Raw genomic sequence first — 20,928 nt, forward strand, 5'->3', positions numbered from 1 at the left:
CTATAGACCTACTAGACCAACAAGCCCAACCCATAAGTGAATACAAATAATAATAATAAGGATGACATGCAAAGTTAACATGCCTCCCTTGCTGATGTAAATTTCGTTCTCAAAATTTAGGAAGGTTTGTCTGAAAAACGAAAACTCCATGTGTATGGGTCTTGTAGTAGTTAAACATCTTGATGAGAATACTGGCCTATGGATTTGTCCTCAATCAAGAAGTTTAACACTACAAGAAGCTACACTTGTCCTCAACTAGAGCGCAATCTTGATCTTCACTTGAACGCTGCAAAATCAACAAGAAATAACACAATAGATGCATTCTCATAAGAACATGGGTAATTAAAAGTCATATGCAGTGAATTAGCACAAAGATTGATTGGTAAAAAAATATTAAACAATTTTTTGAGTTGTAAATATTAAAATGCAATATAATTGAACTCATGAGTAGTTGTGAGGTCAATGAATCAAAAAGTCTAGCGTCGCTAGTTTAACTGTCAATAGGCACTACATGTCAACTATAAATACCACGGACAAGCTTCTTAATTCTCCCTTGTCAATTAAGCTATTCAATTGTAAAAGCAGAGCGTTTCATGTCCCAGGAGTGACTAGAGGCTATACCTAGAAGACCTTCAAGTTAAGATACGATAAAGAAAATCACACTGATAAAATCATCACCTGAATTGTTCCCTTTGTTGACTCCCCAAAGCTTTTATTTTATAGACTTTGCTGCCACATAGAGCCTTAATGGATCTTTTGGGCTCTTTTTGAAATCTTTAAAAAATAAATTAAAAAAATAAAGTGGCTTTTCCTTTCATTGATTTTCAATTGTGTAACTTTGGGGGGTCATTTTGACACTGTCACCCTCCCCATTCTCATCACAACAGTCAAACTTCCTTTATAATACTTAAGCTAAAGATAAAAAAGGATTAAGCCCACTAGAAAGCACTGACACACTACATGCAATGCTTCATAATATTGGATTAAGAGCCTAAAGTAACCATGGAGAATTAAAAAGGTATTAATAGAAGATCTCTAATGCTCTACCTTGGTCAAACTAGCTTAGCTGGAATTCTTGATTAATAAACCTAAACAAGGGACTATGACGTAACATTATATTGAATCTAATTTCTAATACTAAGCAAATGTGTGAAATACTTTGCTACCAATCATGATTAAGGCAGGCAAACATGAATGTTAGAAAAGAAAACCAACGATGAGAATGGACAAGAAACACATGTTTGTGCTAGCCATCATGCTCGATTCGATGAGTGGACCTAACAAGGATTGCATAATGTTTGAAAGCTGAGCTACTACAATACGTTTCTGTACACATGAACAAACAATAGGAAATACCTCTAGGAGGCACATCTTTGGGAAGACGCATCAACTCTTATTGAACAAAACCAAAACAATAAAGAACTCTGACGTATCTATTTGCACCACCCTATAGGGTCAAGGAAATAGGATATTGTATTGGTTGGTTGGCAGCCCTAAGGCTAGGCCTCTATCCTCATCATCAAGATAAAAATAGTCATCCTCGGTGAGACCATAGCCTTCCGTGGTGTCATTATTGGTTCTTCTTTATATTCTCATGCATGTTAGCTAATCAAGAATGCTACCATCCGTGGATAGTCATTTTGTGAAAAGGGCAAGCCTCTGCCAACGTCACAATATCTTCTATTGCATAGGGATCACTCATGGTCAATAGACGCATCACAACCATTCTAACTCCTCAAAATTTTTCTCTCATGCTAGACTAGCTACCAGATCCTATTCTAAGGTAAGTACATGGTTGATCATGTGAAACACTTGAGAAAGGTAAAGAGGATACCTTACATCCAAAGTAGGGATGGATGACTCTAGTGAACTAGCTATATCTATACACACACATAGATTTTGGTTAATTTGCAAATAACGTAAGGGTTGTGTCATTGTGCATGATGTGTCATTGTGAGTTTTGGTTTATGGACCACATTTTGAAGGTTTCAATCTTGCTGTTTGGTGGCTCTTGTTCTTTTACTTTTTTTTTAATGGATTTAAAAAACTGTTGGCTCGTTTTAGTATAAGGCTATACATATATACATTTCCTAAGATTTGGAAGTTAAGAAGTCAGGGAGGAAGGTTAAGAGGGAAGAAAGCGAATGATGGATGTCACTAAGCACTCCCTCCTTCCTTGGGTAGATCTTAATGCCATGTGCCCAATACCTTTTCAACAAGCTTCCCAAAAGAAGGGAAACCTTTCCTTGACATTAGGCGATCTATAAACACCCCTAATGTAGACACCCAAACTAAATCAATCACTTAGGCTTATAGGCCAAATAACATCAAATGTGATGAGAACAAGTGCAAAAGTGGATTTTGGGCAGCCTGTTTTCTACATTAGGCGACCTATAAACACCGCCTATTGTAGACACCCAAGGTAACTTAATCACTTATTGGCCAAATAGCATCAAAATGTGATGAATCAAATGCACCTTCTATAACACCGCCTTTTGTAGACACCCAAGGTAAATTAATCACTTATTGGCCAAATAGCATCAAATGTGATGAACGAATTGGCAGCTGCAAAGTGGATTGCTGCTGCTGCTCCTCTCCGCGCTTCTTCGTGTTATTGCATTTGGTTTCTCATTGTTCTCTCACCAACATGAGTAGCTTGGGGTATGCTGCAGGAGCAGCAATGACCGTCACTCTCGATGGGAATCCAAAGGCTGCGTCTGCCTGCTCTCCTACTTCTGCCGTGAGAGCTCAAAGTTCTATGGCGGCTACCTGCTTACCAGCCTCAACCTTCTCATCGCGTTCGAATTGTCGTGCCACCAACAACCACCCGAGGCTTGCAATCACCAGAAGAACTCCTCTACTGCTTAGCAGCTTCATCTCGAGATCGTTGAAGACAAATTTTTTCGGCAGTGAGCGCACATTTGTCTCTCTTTGCAGTACCCATGCTTTCTTCATGCACTTGCATGTAAAAGGTTTTTGTGAAGATTGTTTGTGCTAATGTATTTGCGACCACATACCGCTAAAATGCACCGATTTTCCCTTGCCACAAATGAGGAGTTCCTACAAAATATTAGACTGACATTGACTCAAATCCTCTAACATCACTTCGAAGTTCTTCTTGGCGCTTGACTGGTGATGTTGTCACATATAAGCTAGCATAAGTGTCAGAATTGTCATTAGAGGGTGATTTGTTGGCTTATTAGAAACAAGGAGTAAAAAAAATGGAAACGGCTATACATTTGTGTAGCTATACCATGTGAGTGCTTTTCTTAAACGTCTTAGTTGTGATGTAGTATTTTATTGCTATGTAAGTCTGGGGTCCTTTGGGAGGAATCTAGGGCCAAATTAGGCGATGATCCATTGTAGGATCGCCAGGTCAACTAGGGTAAATTAGGATGAACTGGGGAGTAAACTAGAAGGTAAACAAGGGGGTGAACTAGGGTGGTAAGGCTTTCTGTGACGTGCACATGGCTATATGTGTCATGTGGACATGCTACTATTACGACTTCAAAGCCACGGTTTGTCTATAAAGCCCAAGGGATCTTGTGCTGGCAATTTTGGGAGCGTGTGCACAGGGCCTGCATGCTTGGACAAGTCCATTAGATTAGGTTTCTGCATGTTGGAACCCTCTTGCATAAATGGTTTGTACATGTGTTTGACGGGTGTTGTTTCACTTCGGTGGGTGAGTGGCAACACCAACATGTAGGTTAGCATGATGTGCACATGAATATGTGTGCCATGTGGACATGGTACATCAATGTCCAAAACGATTATGCTACTACTTACTAGATGGAAAATGACTACGGAGTTCTAGGCCAAGTTACCACTATAAAAGTAGCCAATCTCCCCTTTCTCCCTCATATATCAGGCGCCCTATGCACAAATCTCTCCCAACGTTTTATACTCCTGGCGCCATGAGCCAGATCCGAAGTTTCAGCCTAGATCACCCTCCCTTTGCGAGAGTTTTGGCAACGTTTTGATCCTGCCATCGCAATCTCTCCTCTGGTGGCCCATCTGTTGCGGCCCCTTTGGGGCTGTGCATCTGCTGCCCATCATCCCCTCCATCATCAGCTGCATTTTCAGCCCTGCACTTGCTTCTAGGTCTGTTGCTTTTTGTGTTTTTCAAATTTGAGATGTGTGTTTTTGCAGTCAGCATCCAACCCTTGAATCCTCACATTGGGTGTGCAAATCAACCTTAGATCTCCCCTTGGTTGCCATCCGCAACCCACATTGAGCTTGATCTCATGGGTGCATCAAATCAACCCCGGTGTTGCTTCATCTTGAGAGGGATGAATAGGACCCAGTTGTTGTGTTCTCCCCTCTCTCTCTACATCTCTACCACCCCTCTCTCTCTCTCTCTCTCTCTCTCTCTCGTTATATATATATGATTACCATAGACTCTATAGTAGATCTCTGTCACGAGGACGTGGCAGTTATTAACCATGTCACAGAGATGTGGCAACTGCTAACCTTGGTTGTTGGTTTCTTTCCAATGGGGTTTATTTTATTTATTTTGAGACCCTCTTTTTGAAGTAGCAAACGGTCGGACATTGTATGGCCAATGTGAACGGTAGATTCACCCGCAGACGGGAAGTGGTCGGCACTGGAATTCGTATGGTAAGAGGATGTCTAGGCTCAGAGCAAGATCATATAGGTCCCCCCGTCGCACTTAGCAAGTTGGTGGATACTAGGAAGTGAACTCAATTAAGGCGTAAAGTCAAGGTGGGACTACCAACAAAAAGTATCCGACAGTTGGGCCACATTGCATTTTTGGATGCGGTCCCAATGAGGATAGATGGTCAGAAGACCAGTGGGAGCCCAACGGAAGCATCTCCTAAAATTTAGGGAACTGCTATTTTGGGCCACGAAATGTGTTCGCGTCATTACCTTCGGTATGACTAGGGAAACACTTTACAACTCTGCCGCGAAGTCAACTGACGCACCAGTTGAGATATTTTTAGCAGGGAAAGCCCAAACTCGGAAACTGGGCGACGTGTCAGCTTGTGAGCGATTCTGCCACTCTGGGAGGCAAAAACGAGTTGCATATCATCAAAGGGGGCGCCATTTTCAGCCACAGGCGGATTGCAACAGGTACAGAAGCTATGGAATGCTTACCTTGCCCTCTATGCACAGTATGGTGACGGGAGTGATGCCCCGCACGCTACATACTGCTCTCTTTCTCCCCTACGTGCAGTTATGTGATGCCCCACAAGAGGGCTACTCATTTGACTGATGTACAGTTGTGTGGGTTCATGCTTTTGTGCTGAGGCAAGAGCCTCCTTGAGCAGGAACAGGGGTAGCTAACTGCTGCTCCAAAGCAGGCACTGGTGAGGGTCATAACCTCACCGTACAGGTGCAAAATCAGAGCTGTGTATGCGTTGTAATTTGACTGTTTTTCAGCCATACGGACGCCAGGATCATTGGGAATCGTGCCCCACTGGCAAAGGACAGTTAGGGGACTGTTTGGGGCTGAAAACAGGGCAAAAACCAGTAAATACAGCGTGCTGAATTTACTGTTTTTGGACAGGAATCAGAGGGTATACGACAGTGCAAGCGAGTTCCAGCAGGGGAATTGGTTTCGCGCAAGTTTTGGGGTTGTTATGCTGCCGAGATTTGGCCAAATCAAATGGTATCTAGGTGGATACACGTGAAGGATTCCCAGGACCTTACCTTGTAATTTACCCTCCTAAAGAATAAAGAAATACCGAAAGGGGCGCCAATTTTGGGGCCTACAGGTTGTCGGCGTCTGCTCGGAGCATTCTAGCTTCCGAGCTGTGTGTGAGTTGAAGTGTTAACTCCCGTCGCAGGTTCTCTTTGCAAAGTGCTCTCTGTGTGTGTGTATAAAGTAAAGAATTTCGGGTGAAAGCCAACGCCTACCGCCCCACCACGGGCCGGTTGCAATCTCCATTCTCTTTGCATAGATTTGTCTATCTACTTAAGAGATCTCTCTCTCCATGCGTGTGTTATCAATTCTTTAAAAAGGAACCATCAATATTGCAAAGTTACATTCATTAATGAAGGTTAACAAAAGGATCATGACTTGTGTGATTGCTCGAATCTACCTTCTCTCCCAGTTGCACTGTATCTGACACTTAGGGAGAGGCCAGTCTCTATGTTGAATGTATCACCGATTAGTGAGATACAACTGAATTAGTTCTAGAAACTAATTTATGTGCACACATGCACACAGAGAGCTATGCTTAAGTTGCGGAGTTCTAGGCGACCTTACCTCTACAAAAAGCCACCCATCCTCACTCACACGATCTCACATATTCTAGGGCACCTCCATCAGCTTTACTCTAGCATTTTTTGGCGAGAGGTTGCTCCTCCCTCCTGCCAGCCCTTAGTCCTCCCTCTCTGTCCCTTCTCTCAAGTTTTTGATAGGGAGCATTTGCCGCTCATCGGAGCCCATCATCACCCTTAGTATTCATCTCGCTAAGGGTGTCACGGGGACGTGGCAGCTGTTAACTATGTCACGAGGACGTGGCAACTGCTAACTTTAGTTGTTGGTTTCTTTCCAATGGGTTTTGTTTTATTTTTGAGACCCTCTTCTTGAAGTAGCAAATTGTTGGACATTGTATGGCCAATGTGAACGGTAGTTTCACCTGCAGACGGGAAGTGGTCGGCACTGGAATTCGTATAGTAAGAGGATGTCTAGGCTCAGAGCAAGATCATATAGGTCCCCCCGTCGCACTTAGCAAGTTGGTGGATACTAGGGAGTGAACTCAATAAAGGCCTAAAGTCAAGGTGTGACTACCAACGGAAAGTATCAGACAGTTGGGCCACATTGCACTTTTGGATGCGGTCCTAATGAGGATAGATGGCCAGATGACGAGTGGGAGCCCAACGGAATCATTTCCTAAAATTTAGGGAATTGCTATTTTGGGCCGCGAAATGTGTTCGCGTCATTACCTCCGGTATGACTAGGGGAACACTTTACAACTCTGCCGCGAAGTCAACCGGGCGACCAGTCGGGAGATTTTTAGGCGGCAAACCCGAAACGGGCAAATGCTTGTAAATGCGCCAAGTGGCAGTTTTTCATGAAGTTGCCTCATGCAGAAAAATGGGCGCTGAATTTTATGCTGGGAGAGGCCTCCTTTTGCATTTTGTCACAGGTTAAGAGCTATGGAGTGCTTCCTTTCCCCCTTATGTACAGTGCGGTGCCAGGAGTGATGCCTTGCACGCTACGCACTGCTCTCTCTCTCTCCCCCCTATGAGCAGTATGTTATGCCCCTCTAGTGGGCTTCTCATTTGACCAATGTAGAGTTATGTGGGTTCATGCGTGATTGCCGAGGCAAGAGCCTCTTGCACAGGTACTGGATTAGCTAGCGGCTAATCCCCCGCAGGTACAAGTGAATTCGGAGAGGTTTCGCATGAGAAATCTCGTCCGATTCAAAGGGCAAGTAGCCCTACAGGTGTGGGAGCTCGAGGTCTTGCTACAGATGCGATCGGCACGCGAAACGGAGCCCAAAACAGGGAATTACAGCCTGCTGTGTATTTTTGCAGGTTTAGGGTTTCAGCCCTAAACGGACCCTAATACCCCCAAGAGGTTTGGGGACGTGAGGGGACCGCTGTACAGGTGATCTGGCGCATTTTCAGGGCAGAAAACAGAGAATTCAGCGTGCTGCAGATTCTCGCCAGGTTTTGCAAAGTGTCCGTATGCGTCAGGAAAGTCATCTATTGCGTGGGGATACTGAGTGTGAAGCGTCCTAGTACAATTATGCCGCCGAAATCGGACCAGAACAGGTGTTTCTTAGCCTAGATTGTGCGGGGCAGCTCCTAGGAGATCACAGGTTTTATTCCCTCTCTTAAAGAATAAAGAAATACCGAAAGGGGCGCCAATTTTGGGGCCTACAAGTTGTCGGTGTCTGCTCCGAGCATTCTAGCTTCCGAGCCGTGTGTGTACTTAGGTGTTAATCCCCGTTACAGGTTACCTTTGCAAAGTACTCTGTTTGTGTCTAAAGTAAAGAATTTCGGGTGAAAGCCAACGCCTACCGCCCCACGGGCCGGTTTCAAAGGGTGCTAGATTTGCTACATTTTTGGTGTCTCAGATTTGCGTTTTTGCAGCTTGAATTCAACCCTTGAATCCTCTCACATTAGGTGTGCAAATCAGCCCTAGAGCATGGCCAAACTTGCCATCCAAGTCCATGAAGCAACCGTCGCCGTCTCCTCCAAGGTAGAAGAGTGCATGCAGAACGTTGCAAACGAGGACTAGCACTCTCCGTTCGCATCGGTGGTTTGCCTTCTACTTGGTGGGGGGAGGACGATGTCTACACTTTAACTCTAATCAAGCTCAACCAAGCCATTCACCCAACCGAGCTCGACTTGACACAATCAAGAAGGTTCACCATGAGAGTTGCACCAACCAAGGCATCCTTTTCTTCACTACTAAAGAGGCACACATAGCGCTTCTACATCAAGCACGACTTTATAAGGGCAAATGTGTCGTCTACCGAGGCGGCAAGGTATCATCGAGGAGTTTCGAGTCCAAAAAAACCCAGGCCTATCTCCTTGAGAGACCTATTTCCCCATAAATCTCTCTTATCAATTTTGTAAAAGGAACCATCAATACCGCGAGATTCTAAAAAAGGATTTTGATTTGTTTGATTGCTCATTCTATCTAATCGCTCAGTTTGTTGCATCTGACATTGGTATCAAAGATTTAAATTCGCACCAATCATCTAATCCTTGAGTTTTTCCTCTCGTGTTTGAGTGTGTATTCTAGCATTTCGCCCAAAGGCGCTTCTCTCACTTAGGATACTGAAGGACGTGCCGTTTCGTGTAGGACCGTGCACTTTGAGGGTGGGAAACGCAAACAATCGAGGATTGTAGTTGTGTTGCACATGCGAGAGAGTAGTTTCCTTGGTGTGAGTGCTAGACCACCTTGACATAATGAGGCCTTGCATGGTCATTTGCAGTCAAGACTTCCATGACATTATAGATCGCATTGTTGCAGACATGCATTGGAACATGAAGATGGTGATTGTGAATATCATGATATGTTAGTAGCCTATGATGACAAGGGAAGGAGACATCTAAATCAACCTATCTGCTTTGAAGTCCTTGCACTCCCATCTCTCCCATCTCCTTGGAGACTTTCACAATCCTGAAGAGGCATTGGATCGTCATTGATTTGTACAGATGTCTGGTAGCATATTAGAGGAGCCACCAATCCAAAGCCAAAGAGTTCCTGTCACGTGACACATCCCAACCCTATGTGTCCGTGGACAAGCTACACCATAGCAAGGTTCCCGTCAGTTCAGTCAGTTTAGATTAGCAGTGATCTGGCACTTTTGTGAGTCTATTCGTAGACCGTGCATGCCCAATCACTTAGCATAGATGCATATCCTCCGGTTGCACACAGCATGATCATCGGAATTCCCATCAGAATCCATTAGCATCAGTTAGGGGAATTTTCCAGTGCATTTAGCCTATTTTCCTATTTATTGGTATTTTCACTTATTATTTTTAAGTGACTTTCCAACAAAAGTAGGTAGGGCAATTTTGCTAAGTTAATATATAAGCAAACCCAAGTTAGCACTTTCTAGCAGAAGAGGCAGCAGGAGCTTACCGCTCAACAGGCAACTTCTCAGCAGTAGACCCTCGCCGTCCACTCCTTCCCTTTGGCGTTTCCTCCCAGCAAGCCATCGCCTACAAGTCCTCTTGCTTGGCGTTTTCCAACCTCAGCAGATACATCCCAGCCAGCGTTTTTCAGCCTTGACAAAAACGCCAGTATCTCTTGCAGATTGTGCGTTTTTTCAGCCTTGTCAAAAAATGCCAGCTCAGCAGTAGCAAAAACGCAGAATTCAGCAGTTGGATTCTCGCAGTTTTCAGCCTATGACACAGTAGTAGATCAGCCCCTAGACGGTTGTAGATGTTCCCCCCATTTTCAGCCATAAAAGCGCAGCCAAAACAGTCATTTTCAGCCACCGAAACAGTCCCGAAATTCAGTGATTAGAAGATCTCAGATTTCAGCCATCAAGTCGTCGTTGTCATCTCCGTCGTCATCATCGGCATAGTCCCATTGCATCAGTCCATTGCATACGCATTGTACACCTTTGTGCAATCAAAGTAGACCACTCTCGCCGACGAGCGTGGGATCTTCGGAGGAGGGTTTTACAACCTCTCGGGTTGTTACCATATACATGTGGTAGTGATGTGTGTGAACACACTAGGACCTCCGGGGCATTTTTTCCCTCTTTAGGAGGTTTTTTCCCCCGTGCATTGTATATACGTCCATCACTCTAGGGCTATCTATCTTTCCATTGCACACTAAGTAACACACTCTCAATTGTGTGCCTTGAGCTTCCTTCGTCTTCTCCAAGCTGTGTGTGTTTCTCTGCAACCCTAATTCCAACAATTGGTATCAGAGCAGGTCACGTCCTCCCGGGCTTAGTCGCCAGCTGCTCCAGCACACGCCTGCTCACTTTCTCCGATTTCAGTGAGCTTTGGCGAGCGTTCGCAGGTCGACAAAAATTTTGGGTGAGCTCGAAGAGCTCGATCTGCTCAGATTTTCGACTTGGGCTCATTTCGGCCTCCGTTTCCACTACAGGCAGTACTGCACAGGCTATTTCGTCATTTTGTGCAGAATTTTTGTCAGTGCCGTTTTCTGCATAACAGGTGCCTTATAGTCTTCTACGGTTTGTGCTATCTAGCACAGATTGTTCCCGCTCCGTTTCTCCTATTTTCGGGCAGTTTTCACATCAGGTGCAACATTTACCATGGCTGACAACAACAACACAGATGTGTTCAAGATGTTTGCTGTTGAGGACAGGTTGGATGGGGACAACTACCCTATGTGAGCTTATATGATGCAACATGTTCTTGTGTCAAAGGGTGTCTGGAACATTGTGCAGGGCATTGATGTACGTCCTGGTTCTGAGGATGTAGGCAATGTTGAGGATGTTGCAGGTCTTGCTGCAAGGATTGCAGCTGTTAGAGTTGTTTTGCCTACGGCAGAACAAGCTCGTTGGGATGTTAAGGATGCGCAGGCTCATGCATAGATTGCGTTGTTTGTGAAGCGCACCATCGTTCCTCACATCCGTTTAGCAAAATCTGCAAAACAGGCTTGGGATATTCTAGCATGTCTTTATGCAAGCCGCAATGAGGCTAAAATTGCTTTGCTGCGTAAAGAGCTGGAGTCGAAGATTATGCATGACGAAGATGATATGGACACTTTCCTTGCTAGTGTCAAGGATATCAATGAGCAGCTTATTTGTGCAGGTGAAGTCATTTCAGATAGTTCCCTTGTGTAGACTGTTCTTGATGCCTTACCAGATTCCTACCAGACTTTTGCTAGTACTTGGAGACTTATGACCCAAGGAAATCCTGAAGTTGTCAAGTTTGATGCATTATACAAATTGCTGTTGCAAGAGTCACTTTCCAGAAAAAACAGAACTAGGCAGCGTGCAGTTGAACAGGCTTTTATTGCTTCTCAAAGAAAGGGTGGTAACAGTAATGCAGCCACTTCTTATGGTTTTGCTGCGAGTGGCAAAATTTTTGTTCCTAATGCTTCTGCTGGCAGCACTTCGTCTGGCAATTCTGGTGATAAGGGCAAAAAGAAGATGCGTTGCCATTATTGTAAAGCCAATGATCACTTGATCAAGTCGTGTCCTAAGTTGAAGGCCAAAGAGGCTAAGAAGAAAGAGGGTGGTTCCACTGCAAATGCTGGTTCCACTACAAATGCAACCATTGTTGAGTCTTCTGTGAAAGGAGACTGTGTTGCTGATGTTGATGCAGAATGGGCGTTTAGCGCAGAGTGCACTTACAATCCTGCTGTCCATGATGCATGCTTGTCAGTTGCTGCAGATTCACATGTGTGGTATTTTGACAGTGGTGCTACAAAGCACATTACCTCACATCGTAAATTGTTTACCTCTCTCGAGTTTGTCCTTCATGGGAATTCAGTCACTTGTGCCAACAATGCCTCTTATCCAGTTCAGGGAGTTGGAAAGATTGTGCTCACTGCTGCTAATGGCAGTTCCTTCACACTTGTTGATGCACTTTATGTACCTGGGATCAAGAAGAATCTCTTGTCTGTATCCGCACTTGCTAGACTTGGACTTGTGTCAAATTTGTGGATGACAGATGTACAGTTCATGATCTCAGTTTCGGTGATGAAATTGTTGTATCTGGGCTTTTGTGCCGTGGGCTGTATAAGCTCTCTTTGTATGACAAGTGTGGACAAAATTTTGCAAATGTTGTTGCAGATTCAAGGGCTATTTTAGATGCAAAACTTTGGCATGCACGTTTTGGTCATTTGAATTTTTCCAGTTTGTTGCGTTTGCAGAAATCTGATATGGTTGCTTCTTTGCCGCCTCTTGAAGCACCTGTCAAACATCATAACATGTTTGTGAAGGCTATATTTTGGGTAAGATGTAGCGTTCTAATTTTCCAAAGGATGGTTCAGTTCGAGCCACATGCAGGTTGCAGCTTGTGCATAGTGATGTTTGTGGGCCCATGCAAACTCCGTCCTTGGGCAATTACCTGTACTTCGTGACTTTCATTGATGATTACTCCAGGCATGCATGGGTATTTCCGCTTAAAGCGAAGTCCGAAGTTTTTATGTGCTTCAAACAATTTGTGGCTATGGCTGAAAATATCTCGAAATGTACTATGGGCACCCTCCGTTCTGATCGAGGGGGGGAGTATATGTCTCATGAATTTAATGCATTTCTGGCTAGTCGTGGGATAAAACACCAATGTACAGTGCCTTATACACCTCAGCAAAATGGTGTTGCTGAGAGGAAAAACAGGTCACTGACGGAAATGGCACGATGTATGGTCAAAAGTCAAGCTTTGCCGCATTCTTTTTGGCTTGAGGCCATTATGTGTGCCACTTATGTACTTAACAGGTGTCCTACGAAAGCTTTGCAGTCTATTACTCCATATGAAGCATGGCATGATAGAAAGCCTTCTATTGAGCACATGCGTGTTTTTGGCTGTTTGGCATATGCTTTGGTGCCACAAGTGCAGCGCAGAAAACTGGATAATAAGGTTGTCAAATGTATTTTTGTTGGTTATAGTGCTGAAAGCAAAGGTTACAGGTTGTATCATCCGCAAACAAAACGTATTCTGGTTTCACGGAATGTAGTGTTTGTGGAAGATTCTGTTCAGCCCTTGCTGTCATGTACTAGAGACAATAATGTAAGCTCACAGGACATTTATGACACTTTGTTGCCTCTTTTCAGTGGTGGAAATACGAATGTAAGTTCCAATGAGGCAAATGTACAGCCTATGGGGGTTTCTGAAAATGTTCTAGATCAGCGTATTACTGATGCAGATGTACATGATATACTTGATGAGGAAAGGGCTGAAAATGAGCAGGCTAGAGGTATGCCAAAATGGCTGGTGCACACTTTGCGTGACAGTAAATTGGATGCACCTTTGTCTAGTCGTACGCGTTCAGGCTCTCGCCATGCATCTTATGCATCAGATTGTTATGCTTTGGCTGTGTCTAGCTTACATGATGTTGAGGAGCCTCTGACTTTTGATGAAGCACAAAATTCAGAAAATTGGATGGCTGCCATGCAATCAGAATATGATGCACTTATAGAAAATGACACATGGACTTTATGTGATTTGCCTCCTGGCAAAAAGGCCATTGGTACCAAGTGGGTTTACAAGTTGAAACGCAAGCTGGATGGTGAGATCGATCGCCATAAGGCTCGACTTGTTGCAAAAAGTTATGCACAGCAAAAAGGCATAGACTATGAAGAGACTTTTGCTCCCACTTGTCGTATGACTACTGTGCGTTTTCTATGTGCATTGGCAGCTCATTTTGGTTGGGATGTACATCAATCAGACATTGTTACTGCTTTCTTGAATGGTGACATATTTGAGGAAGTTTATGTAACGCCGCCTCGCGGTTTTGTCATAAAAGGACAAGAGGACAAAGTGTGTAAATGTAACAAGGCTTTGTATGGGTTGAAGCAATCTCCTCGTGCTTGGTATGAGAAAGCTGACACTCATTTGGTCAAACAAGGCTTTCGTAAGAGTCCAACAGAAAGCACATTGTATGTAAAGCGTGAGGGTGATGTACTTCTCATTGTGGTTCTTTATGTTGATGATTTGCCGATCACTGGACCAAATGAGAGACATATTGCTGAATTTAAGGCTGATTTGAATGCTACTTTCAAGATGAAAGATTTGGGGCTGTTGCATCATTATTTGGGTATACAGTTTAAGCAGTGTGATGGTGGTATTGCCTTGTGTCAGAAAAGTTACATAGCGACATTGCTATGTAAGTTTGGACTTGAGGATTGCAAACCTATTGCCACTCCCATTGAAACAGGTTTGAAGTTGAGTCTACATGATGCTGGTGATCCTCCTGATGTCACTCTTTACCAAACTGCTGTTGGCTGCCTCATTTATGTATGCAACACGAGGCCGGATATTCAGTTTGCAGTTTCACAGGTCAGCAGATTTATGCATAGCCCAGGGTCTAAGCACTGGCAGGCTGTCAAGAGGATTTTCCGCTACCTTAGTGGCACTTTACATCTTGGCTTGTTTTATCCCAAAGGGGGATCATTGCCGCTAGACTTACATGCTTTTTCGGACTCAGATTGGGTTGGTTGTTTTGACACGCGAGTGTCCACAAGTGGTTTTTGTTTCATGCTTGGCACGCGAGTGTCCACAAGTGGTTTTTGTTTCATGTATATCATGGTTGAGCAAGAAGCAACCTACTGTGGTCACTTCGAGTTGTGAGGCTGAGTACAGGGCAGTCTTCACAGCTACGGTTGAGTGTGTATGGCTCAGACGCCTTATGGCTGATTTGGGTGTTGGACAGGACACTGCCAACACTATCTACACTGACAGTCAGAGCGCATTGGCAGTTGCGAGGAACCCAGTTTTTCATGCTCGCACAAAGCACATTGAGGTGCATTACCACTATGTCAGGGAGAGGCTCTCAGTAGGAGAGATCAGCTTGGCTTATGTGCCAACACAGGACAACCTTGCAGATCTTTTCACAAAGGCATTGTCTCGTGAGAAGCTTGAAGCTTTCCGCAAAGCTTTGGGCTTACTCCCCTTTGTGGACTGATCCTGTCCTCAGGGCATGGCACTTTTCTTTACTCATGTGCCAGCTCTCGTTCACCGCATCACTCCAGGGGGGATTTGTTACCATATACATGTGGTAGTGATGTGTGTGAACACACTAGGACCGCCGGGGCATTTTTTCCCTCTTTAGGAGGTTTTTCCCCCGTGCATTGTATATATGCCCATCACTCTAGGGCTATCTATCTTTCCATTGCACACTAAGTAACACACTCTCAATTGTGTGCCTTGAGCTTCCTTCGTCTTCTCCAAGCTCTGTGTGTTTCTCTGCAACCCTAATTCCAACACGGGTGTCGTATCTCTTCTCTCTCCTTCTCTCAGTCTCATTCACTTGCACGCATAATATCCACTCACTTTGTTCGTGATCATAGCACTCTCCATAAGACGGAAAGCTCTCTCTTCTCCTAAAGAACTAAAAGGAACCTTGAGCAATAAAGATCACTAATCTTGAGAGAATACAACATTCATTCCGTTGCACCTAACATTGGTATCAGAGCTTTGGAAGTTTTCTGCATTAATTAAGGAAACAACCACAAGAAATTTTTTGCTTGTTGCGATCGCCCGAACCCAAGTTTACTTGGGTGTGGCGATTCCTAATCGTGTTTTGTTGAAGAGTGACAGGAATCCCAAGAAAGAAGGGCTTGTCCAGCCTCCCCTTGTGTCTCTTTTCACTCATTGAGAGCGGACCGTGCACTTAGCGGCCGGCCAATCGACGTGAGGTGGGAAAAAGCAACCTTGGTGTGAGCACAAGGCCGCCAAGGGGTGCGCCCGCAGAAAAGGGTAGAACTCGGGTGAAGAGAAGATTTTTCTCCAACGCGATTTGCAAGCGAAAGAAAACCTCAAGAACCCCAAGAACCCCAAGAACCCAAGACCCTCAAGACTACAGAACCTCAAGAACCCAAGATTCTCACGAATCAAGGACCTCAAGAACCTCAAGACCCGCAAGAACCCAAGTTCCTCGTGAACTTCAGAACCCAAGACCCCAAGAACCCAAGTTCCTCGTGAACTTAAGAACCCACAAGAACCTACAAGAACCCACGACTTCAGAATTATCATCACTCGAAGCGGAATGGATACTTCGCTTGGAGGTGATGAGCATGAGAGAGGCGAAGAAGAATTTTCCCCACCAGGAGGTTTTTCCGACCCTCCCCCTTTCCCATCTACGACAAGGATTGCACTAACTCCTATGGAGGCTTTCGACAAGAGGATGATGGACAAGAAGTTAGAAGACAAAGCAAGAGATGCCGAACGAGAAGCAAAAAGAGAAACCTACAAAGAAGACATGGCAGCCATCGAGCATAAGTACCAAGAAAGAATGACAGCCATAGCACATGAGAGCGAGCAAGCACACTTGGAAGCCAAAGAACGACAAGCCAAATTGGATCATGAATTCAAAGAAAAACAAGCAGAAATGGAACGCAGACAAGCAGAATTTTATCGCGAGAACAAAGCACGACTGCAAGAGATGTTGCGACTCTTTTCTCAAGTGCAGGCACCGATGCAAGAGATTCGGGAAAAGGAGACTCTCTCAGTCTCTTCTTCTCCATCGCATGATACACAAGATTTGCATGATTGTATGAAGCATGATGATGTTTTGAACGACAATGATAAGCACAATGATTTGCATGATGATGAGAAGCATGATGAATTGAATGATAATGATTTGCATGATGATTTGAATGCCAATGATAAGCATGATGATTTGGATGCCAATGATTTGCATAATGATTTGGATGACACTGACAAGCTTGATGATTTGCATGATCAAGATGTGATTCCTCACAAGAATCATGAGTTGCATGAAGAGGATGTGATTGCTCACAAGGATGATGTGTTAGTGGATGCTTTTCCTAGCGAAGCTAACCTCGTTGTAGATTCGATCAATCACTAAGAATCGATCTTGGCTTTCGAGTCGAGGTCCACAGATCCCCCACAGGAAGATTCGATAGATCCCGAAGAAGCGATCTTGGCCCTCGAGCCTTGGTCCAAAGAACCCTCACAGGAAGTATTGTGTGTTCGCATGATTGATACGCACGCATTGTTCGAGTGTTTCATTCGTGAAGGTTTCCTGTATTTTAGTCAACATCGTTATGTGATCCCTTTTCCTAGGCATGACATATTGCATGTTGAGCACGTTTCTCTCATGGATGAGCACGAATGTATGCGGATTGTTTATGAAAAGCTGAAAAGTTTGTATGTACGGAAGTCACATTCCATGTCTCTTCCTTGGCATGACACAGTTTCCGAAAGATCACATGATAGTCTGAGCACCAAGCATGGGCATTTCCATTGTGATTTGCCACAGTTGATTGATTTCGATCCAACAGAACAGATTAGATTTCATTGTTTGCATGTGTTTGATGAACGGGTTGTCACTCCGTCTATTTGTTCATCTACATTGCATGCACAGTCTTTAGCGAAGACAAGATTTTTTTCCTTCACTTTACATGGAATGGGTATGTTCATGGTTTTGTGTTGGAGATGGTTTCAGGAATTTTCAGCCATGGAGATTCTTGAAGACGAAAGAAGAAGGACTCTAGACGAAGTTGAAGCATCAAAGGAGCCACAGAAGACTTTGAGTCGCTTTCGGCGCGGCCCAAAGAAGCAAGCATTGCAGACCTTTATGAAGTTCAAGTACCGCATGACCCACACATCAGAGTGGGTCGGGGAAGAGTCCCTTCCAGGATTCCGGATGCTGTTGGCGATCTCCCTCGACACCATACAGTTCGGTACCAGTACCTCACTTTGAAAGGGAGGGGATGTCACGTGACACATCCCAACCCTATGTGTCCATGGACAAGCTACACCATAGCAGGGTTCCCGTCAGTTCAATCAGTTTAGATTAGCAGTGATCTGGCACTTTTGTGAGTCTATTCGTAGACCGTGCATGCCCAGTCACATAGCATAGATGCATATCCTCCGGTTGCACACAGCATGATCATCGGAATTCCCATCAGAATCCATTAGCATCAGTTAGGGGAATTTTCCAGTGCATTTAGCTTATTTTCCTATTTATTGGTATTTTCACTTATTATTTTTAAGTGACTTTCCAACAAAAGTAGGTAGGGCAATTTTGCTAAGTTAATATATAAGCAAACCCAAGTTAGCACTTTCTAGCAGAAGAGGCAGCAGGAGCTTACCGCTCAACAGGCAACTTCTCAGTAGTACCCCCCGTCAGCAGTAGACCCTCGCCGTCTACTCCTTCCCTTTGGCGTTTCCTCCCAGCAAGCCATCGCCTACAAGTCCTCTTGCTTGGCGTTTTTCAACCTCAGCAGATACATCCCAGCCAGCGTTTTTCAGCCTTGACAAAAACTCCAGCATCTCTTGCAGATTGTGCGTTTTTTCAGCCTTGTCAAAAACGCCAGCTCAGCAGTAGCAAAAACGCAGAATTCAGCAGTTGGATTCTCGCAGTTTTCAGCCTATGACACAGTAGTAGATCAGCCCCTAGACGGTTGCAGATGTTCCCCCCATTTTCAGCCATAAAAACGCAGCCAAAACAGTCATTTTCAGCCACCGAAACAGTCCCGAAATTCAGCGATTAGAAGATCTCAGATTTCAGCCATCAAGTAGTCGTCGTCATCTCCGTCGTCGTCATCGGCATAGTCCCATTGCATCAGTCCATTGCATACGCATTGTACACCTTTGTGCAATCAAAGTAGACCACTCTCACCGAAGGAGGGTTTTACAACCTCTCAGGTGTCGTATCTCTTCTCTCTCCTTCTCTCAGTCTCATTCACTTGCACACACAATATCCACTCACTTTGTTCGTGATCATAGCACTCTCCATAAGACGGAAAGCTCTCTCTTTCCCTAAAGAACTAAAAGGAACCTTGAGCAATGAATCTTGAGAAAATACAACATTCATTCCGCTGCACCTTACAGTTCCAATCTGGGGCAACGATCAACCACCATGGGAGTTTGCATGCATCTGAAGATTTGCAAGCAAACTCGCCAAAGTTTCCATCATCTCGCAATCTAGTAGAAGCTGCAAGAGGAGCCTATGTGTTTGAGGAGAGGAGTTACTTGATAGTTTTAGGAGACATATACAGATGACTTACCACGGTTCACCAATCCAAAAGACATGCCCATCGTCATCCTCCATTTGGTGTTACTCTCACCAATCTTGCCGCATAGGGGCAGCATGTACCTGCCGGTAACCTTCGTGAACATCGGCACTCGCATAGCCATCCATCTGCACTACGAGTATCCATTGCGTTATCCCTCCAAGTTTGGGCAGCAAAGGTACTTGTTTGCCGGAAACCAACAAGGGCATTGTTGATTCATATTGCAATCCATTGCTTGCGAGTATATGCATCATGATCATCCTCCATCTCACTTGCACATTACCACATCACCCGAAGGAGCCTTCTCTCTCTCTCTCTCTCTCTCTCTCTCTCTCTCTCTCTCTCTCTCTCTCTCTCTCTCTCTTTTCATTTCATTTCTCTGTCTCAAAAGTAGTTGTGTGGACATCATCTAGGAGGTCATTCATTGGAGAATGTTGTGGTATGCATGGAGTGCAACACCAATGTCTCACCTTAAGCAAACGGAGAATGTTCGGAACTCTGTGATGAACCATCAAGCAAAAGAGGAACGTTCGGAACTCTCTGATGAACCATCAGCTGTTTCGTTTGGTTCCTTCTTTGGACACTCCATGAAGACGTGCCCTTGTTCACCACAATCATAACACTTGCCCTCTTCGAAGTACTCAGCACGTTACTTTTCTGTCAATTTGGGCCTGTGGATTTCTTTTTGTGCTTCTTGCCCTTCTTCTTCAAGACTCCTTTCTAGTTAACTTGGACACTGGCTTGTCGGTCAGGTAAGTCAAGGAGCGTGAATTCATGGGAAATCTGTCCTTAGCATGTTCCATGAGCTTCTGAACGCTCTTAGACTTTTGCTTCAAACATTATCGCCAGTTTTCTTTTGGTAAACCACAACAAAACCGGTTCATCTGCTCCAGAAAAGGACCTTCCGAAAAGAAGCAACTAGCAAAAAGGTATTCCAAAACCTTATTGCCCAAGAATCGTCTTTCTTGTTCAAAAGCAGGGTCGACCACCATGTTTGAGTATTGCCCTTGAGAAGATGCCACCTTCTATACTTCGGAAAAGTTACCCCTAGATGTTAAACTGTTGTATGCAAGCAAGAGCTCAATAGGAATATTTGAAGTCCGAAAAAGTGTCAAACTTTATTGTTTGACCCCCATCGTTGAACTCTTTGGTCTTCTTTTCCTTCTTATCTAAGTTGTCATACTAGACTTTTTCTTGGATCTTCTTTTCTTGGTTTATCTCCACTTCTTCCACCTTTTCTCATACTCACTGGAACTAGAGGAAGAGGAACTGTTAGAACTCTTGAGGGTGAAGAACTGAGGTCATCCTCGAAACGAATATGCTTCTTGGAGGGTGGATCAACTAGCTACCTCGAAAGTCGATTTTCGGCCTAGGTATCCGGGGTAGTCCTTTGATTTTCTTTTCTTCCGAGAGTGCTTTCTGGTTTTCATCAAGCGGGTGTTTCTTTAGATACTTCATGTACTTCCGGTCCTTGAAGTACTTCATCATTCTCTTTGCACACATGTCAACATGGAGTTGATACATGTGCTCTTTTTTGTCAATATCCCCCGCCAGAACTTGCCATCGTCTTCTTTCGATTCCTTGAAGAGAGACTTGCTCCCATTAGAATCTCTGTCGTTTCTTTCCTTTGCTCCCCTAGGAGTGGAGTGCTCATCATCTTTCTGCAAATGTGTAGTTGGTGAGGTATCGTCTCTGTGTCGGATTCACCGCTAGAACCCATGTGTGTTGCAGAGAAAGGATCTTATCCTCCGTAGGAGAAGAATCCACTAGGCTCTGATACCACTGTAACAAGCTTGGACACCCAAGCGAG

The 20,928-nt window shown here is 44.4% G+C and overlaps 2 protein-coding genes across 2 annotated transcripts in view; both read left to right on the forward strand.

Moving 5' to 3' along the window:
• The first annotated feature begins 2,541 nt into the window (after positions 1-2,541).
• Positions 2,542-20,928, forward strand: part of LOC147452692 (membrane-associated protein VIPP1, chloroplastic-like) — a 55,208-nt gene continuing 36,821 nt past the window's right edge. Inside the window, exon 1 of the mRNA XM_086518309.1 lies at positions 2,542-2,909. Coding sequence (XP_086374435.1) covers positions 2,648-2,909 — 262 coding nt within the window. The 5' untranslated portion in view covers positions 2,542-2,647. The remainder of the gene's footprint in view (positions 2,910-20,928) is intronic.
• LOC147452693 (uncharacterized) lies at positions 16,347-16,979 on the forward strand. Its single transcript, XM_086518998.1, has one exon. The coding sequence runs from the start codon at positions 16,370-16,372 to the stop codon at positions 16,943-16,945; it is 576 nt and encodes a 191-aa protein (XP_086375124.1). The 5' UTR covers positions 16,347-16,369; the 3' UTR covers positions 16,946-16,979.

This window comes from Adiantum capillus-veneris, chromosome 8, assembly GCF_014529385.1.
Source record: "Adiantum capillus-veneris isolate H3 chromosome 8, ASM1452938v2, whole genome shotgun sequence".
NCBI classification, from domain to species: domain Eukaryota; kingdom Viridiplantae; phylum Streptophyta; class Polypodiopsida; order Polypodiales; family Pteridaceae; genus Adiantum; species Adiantum capillus-veneris.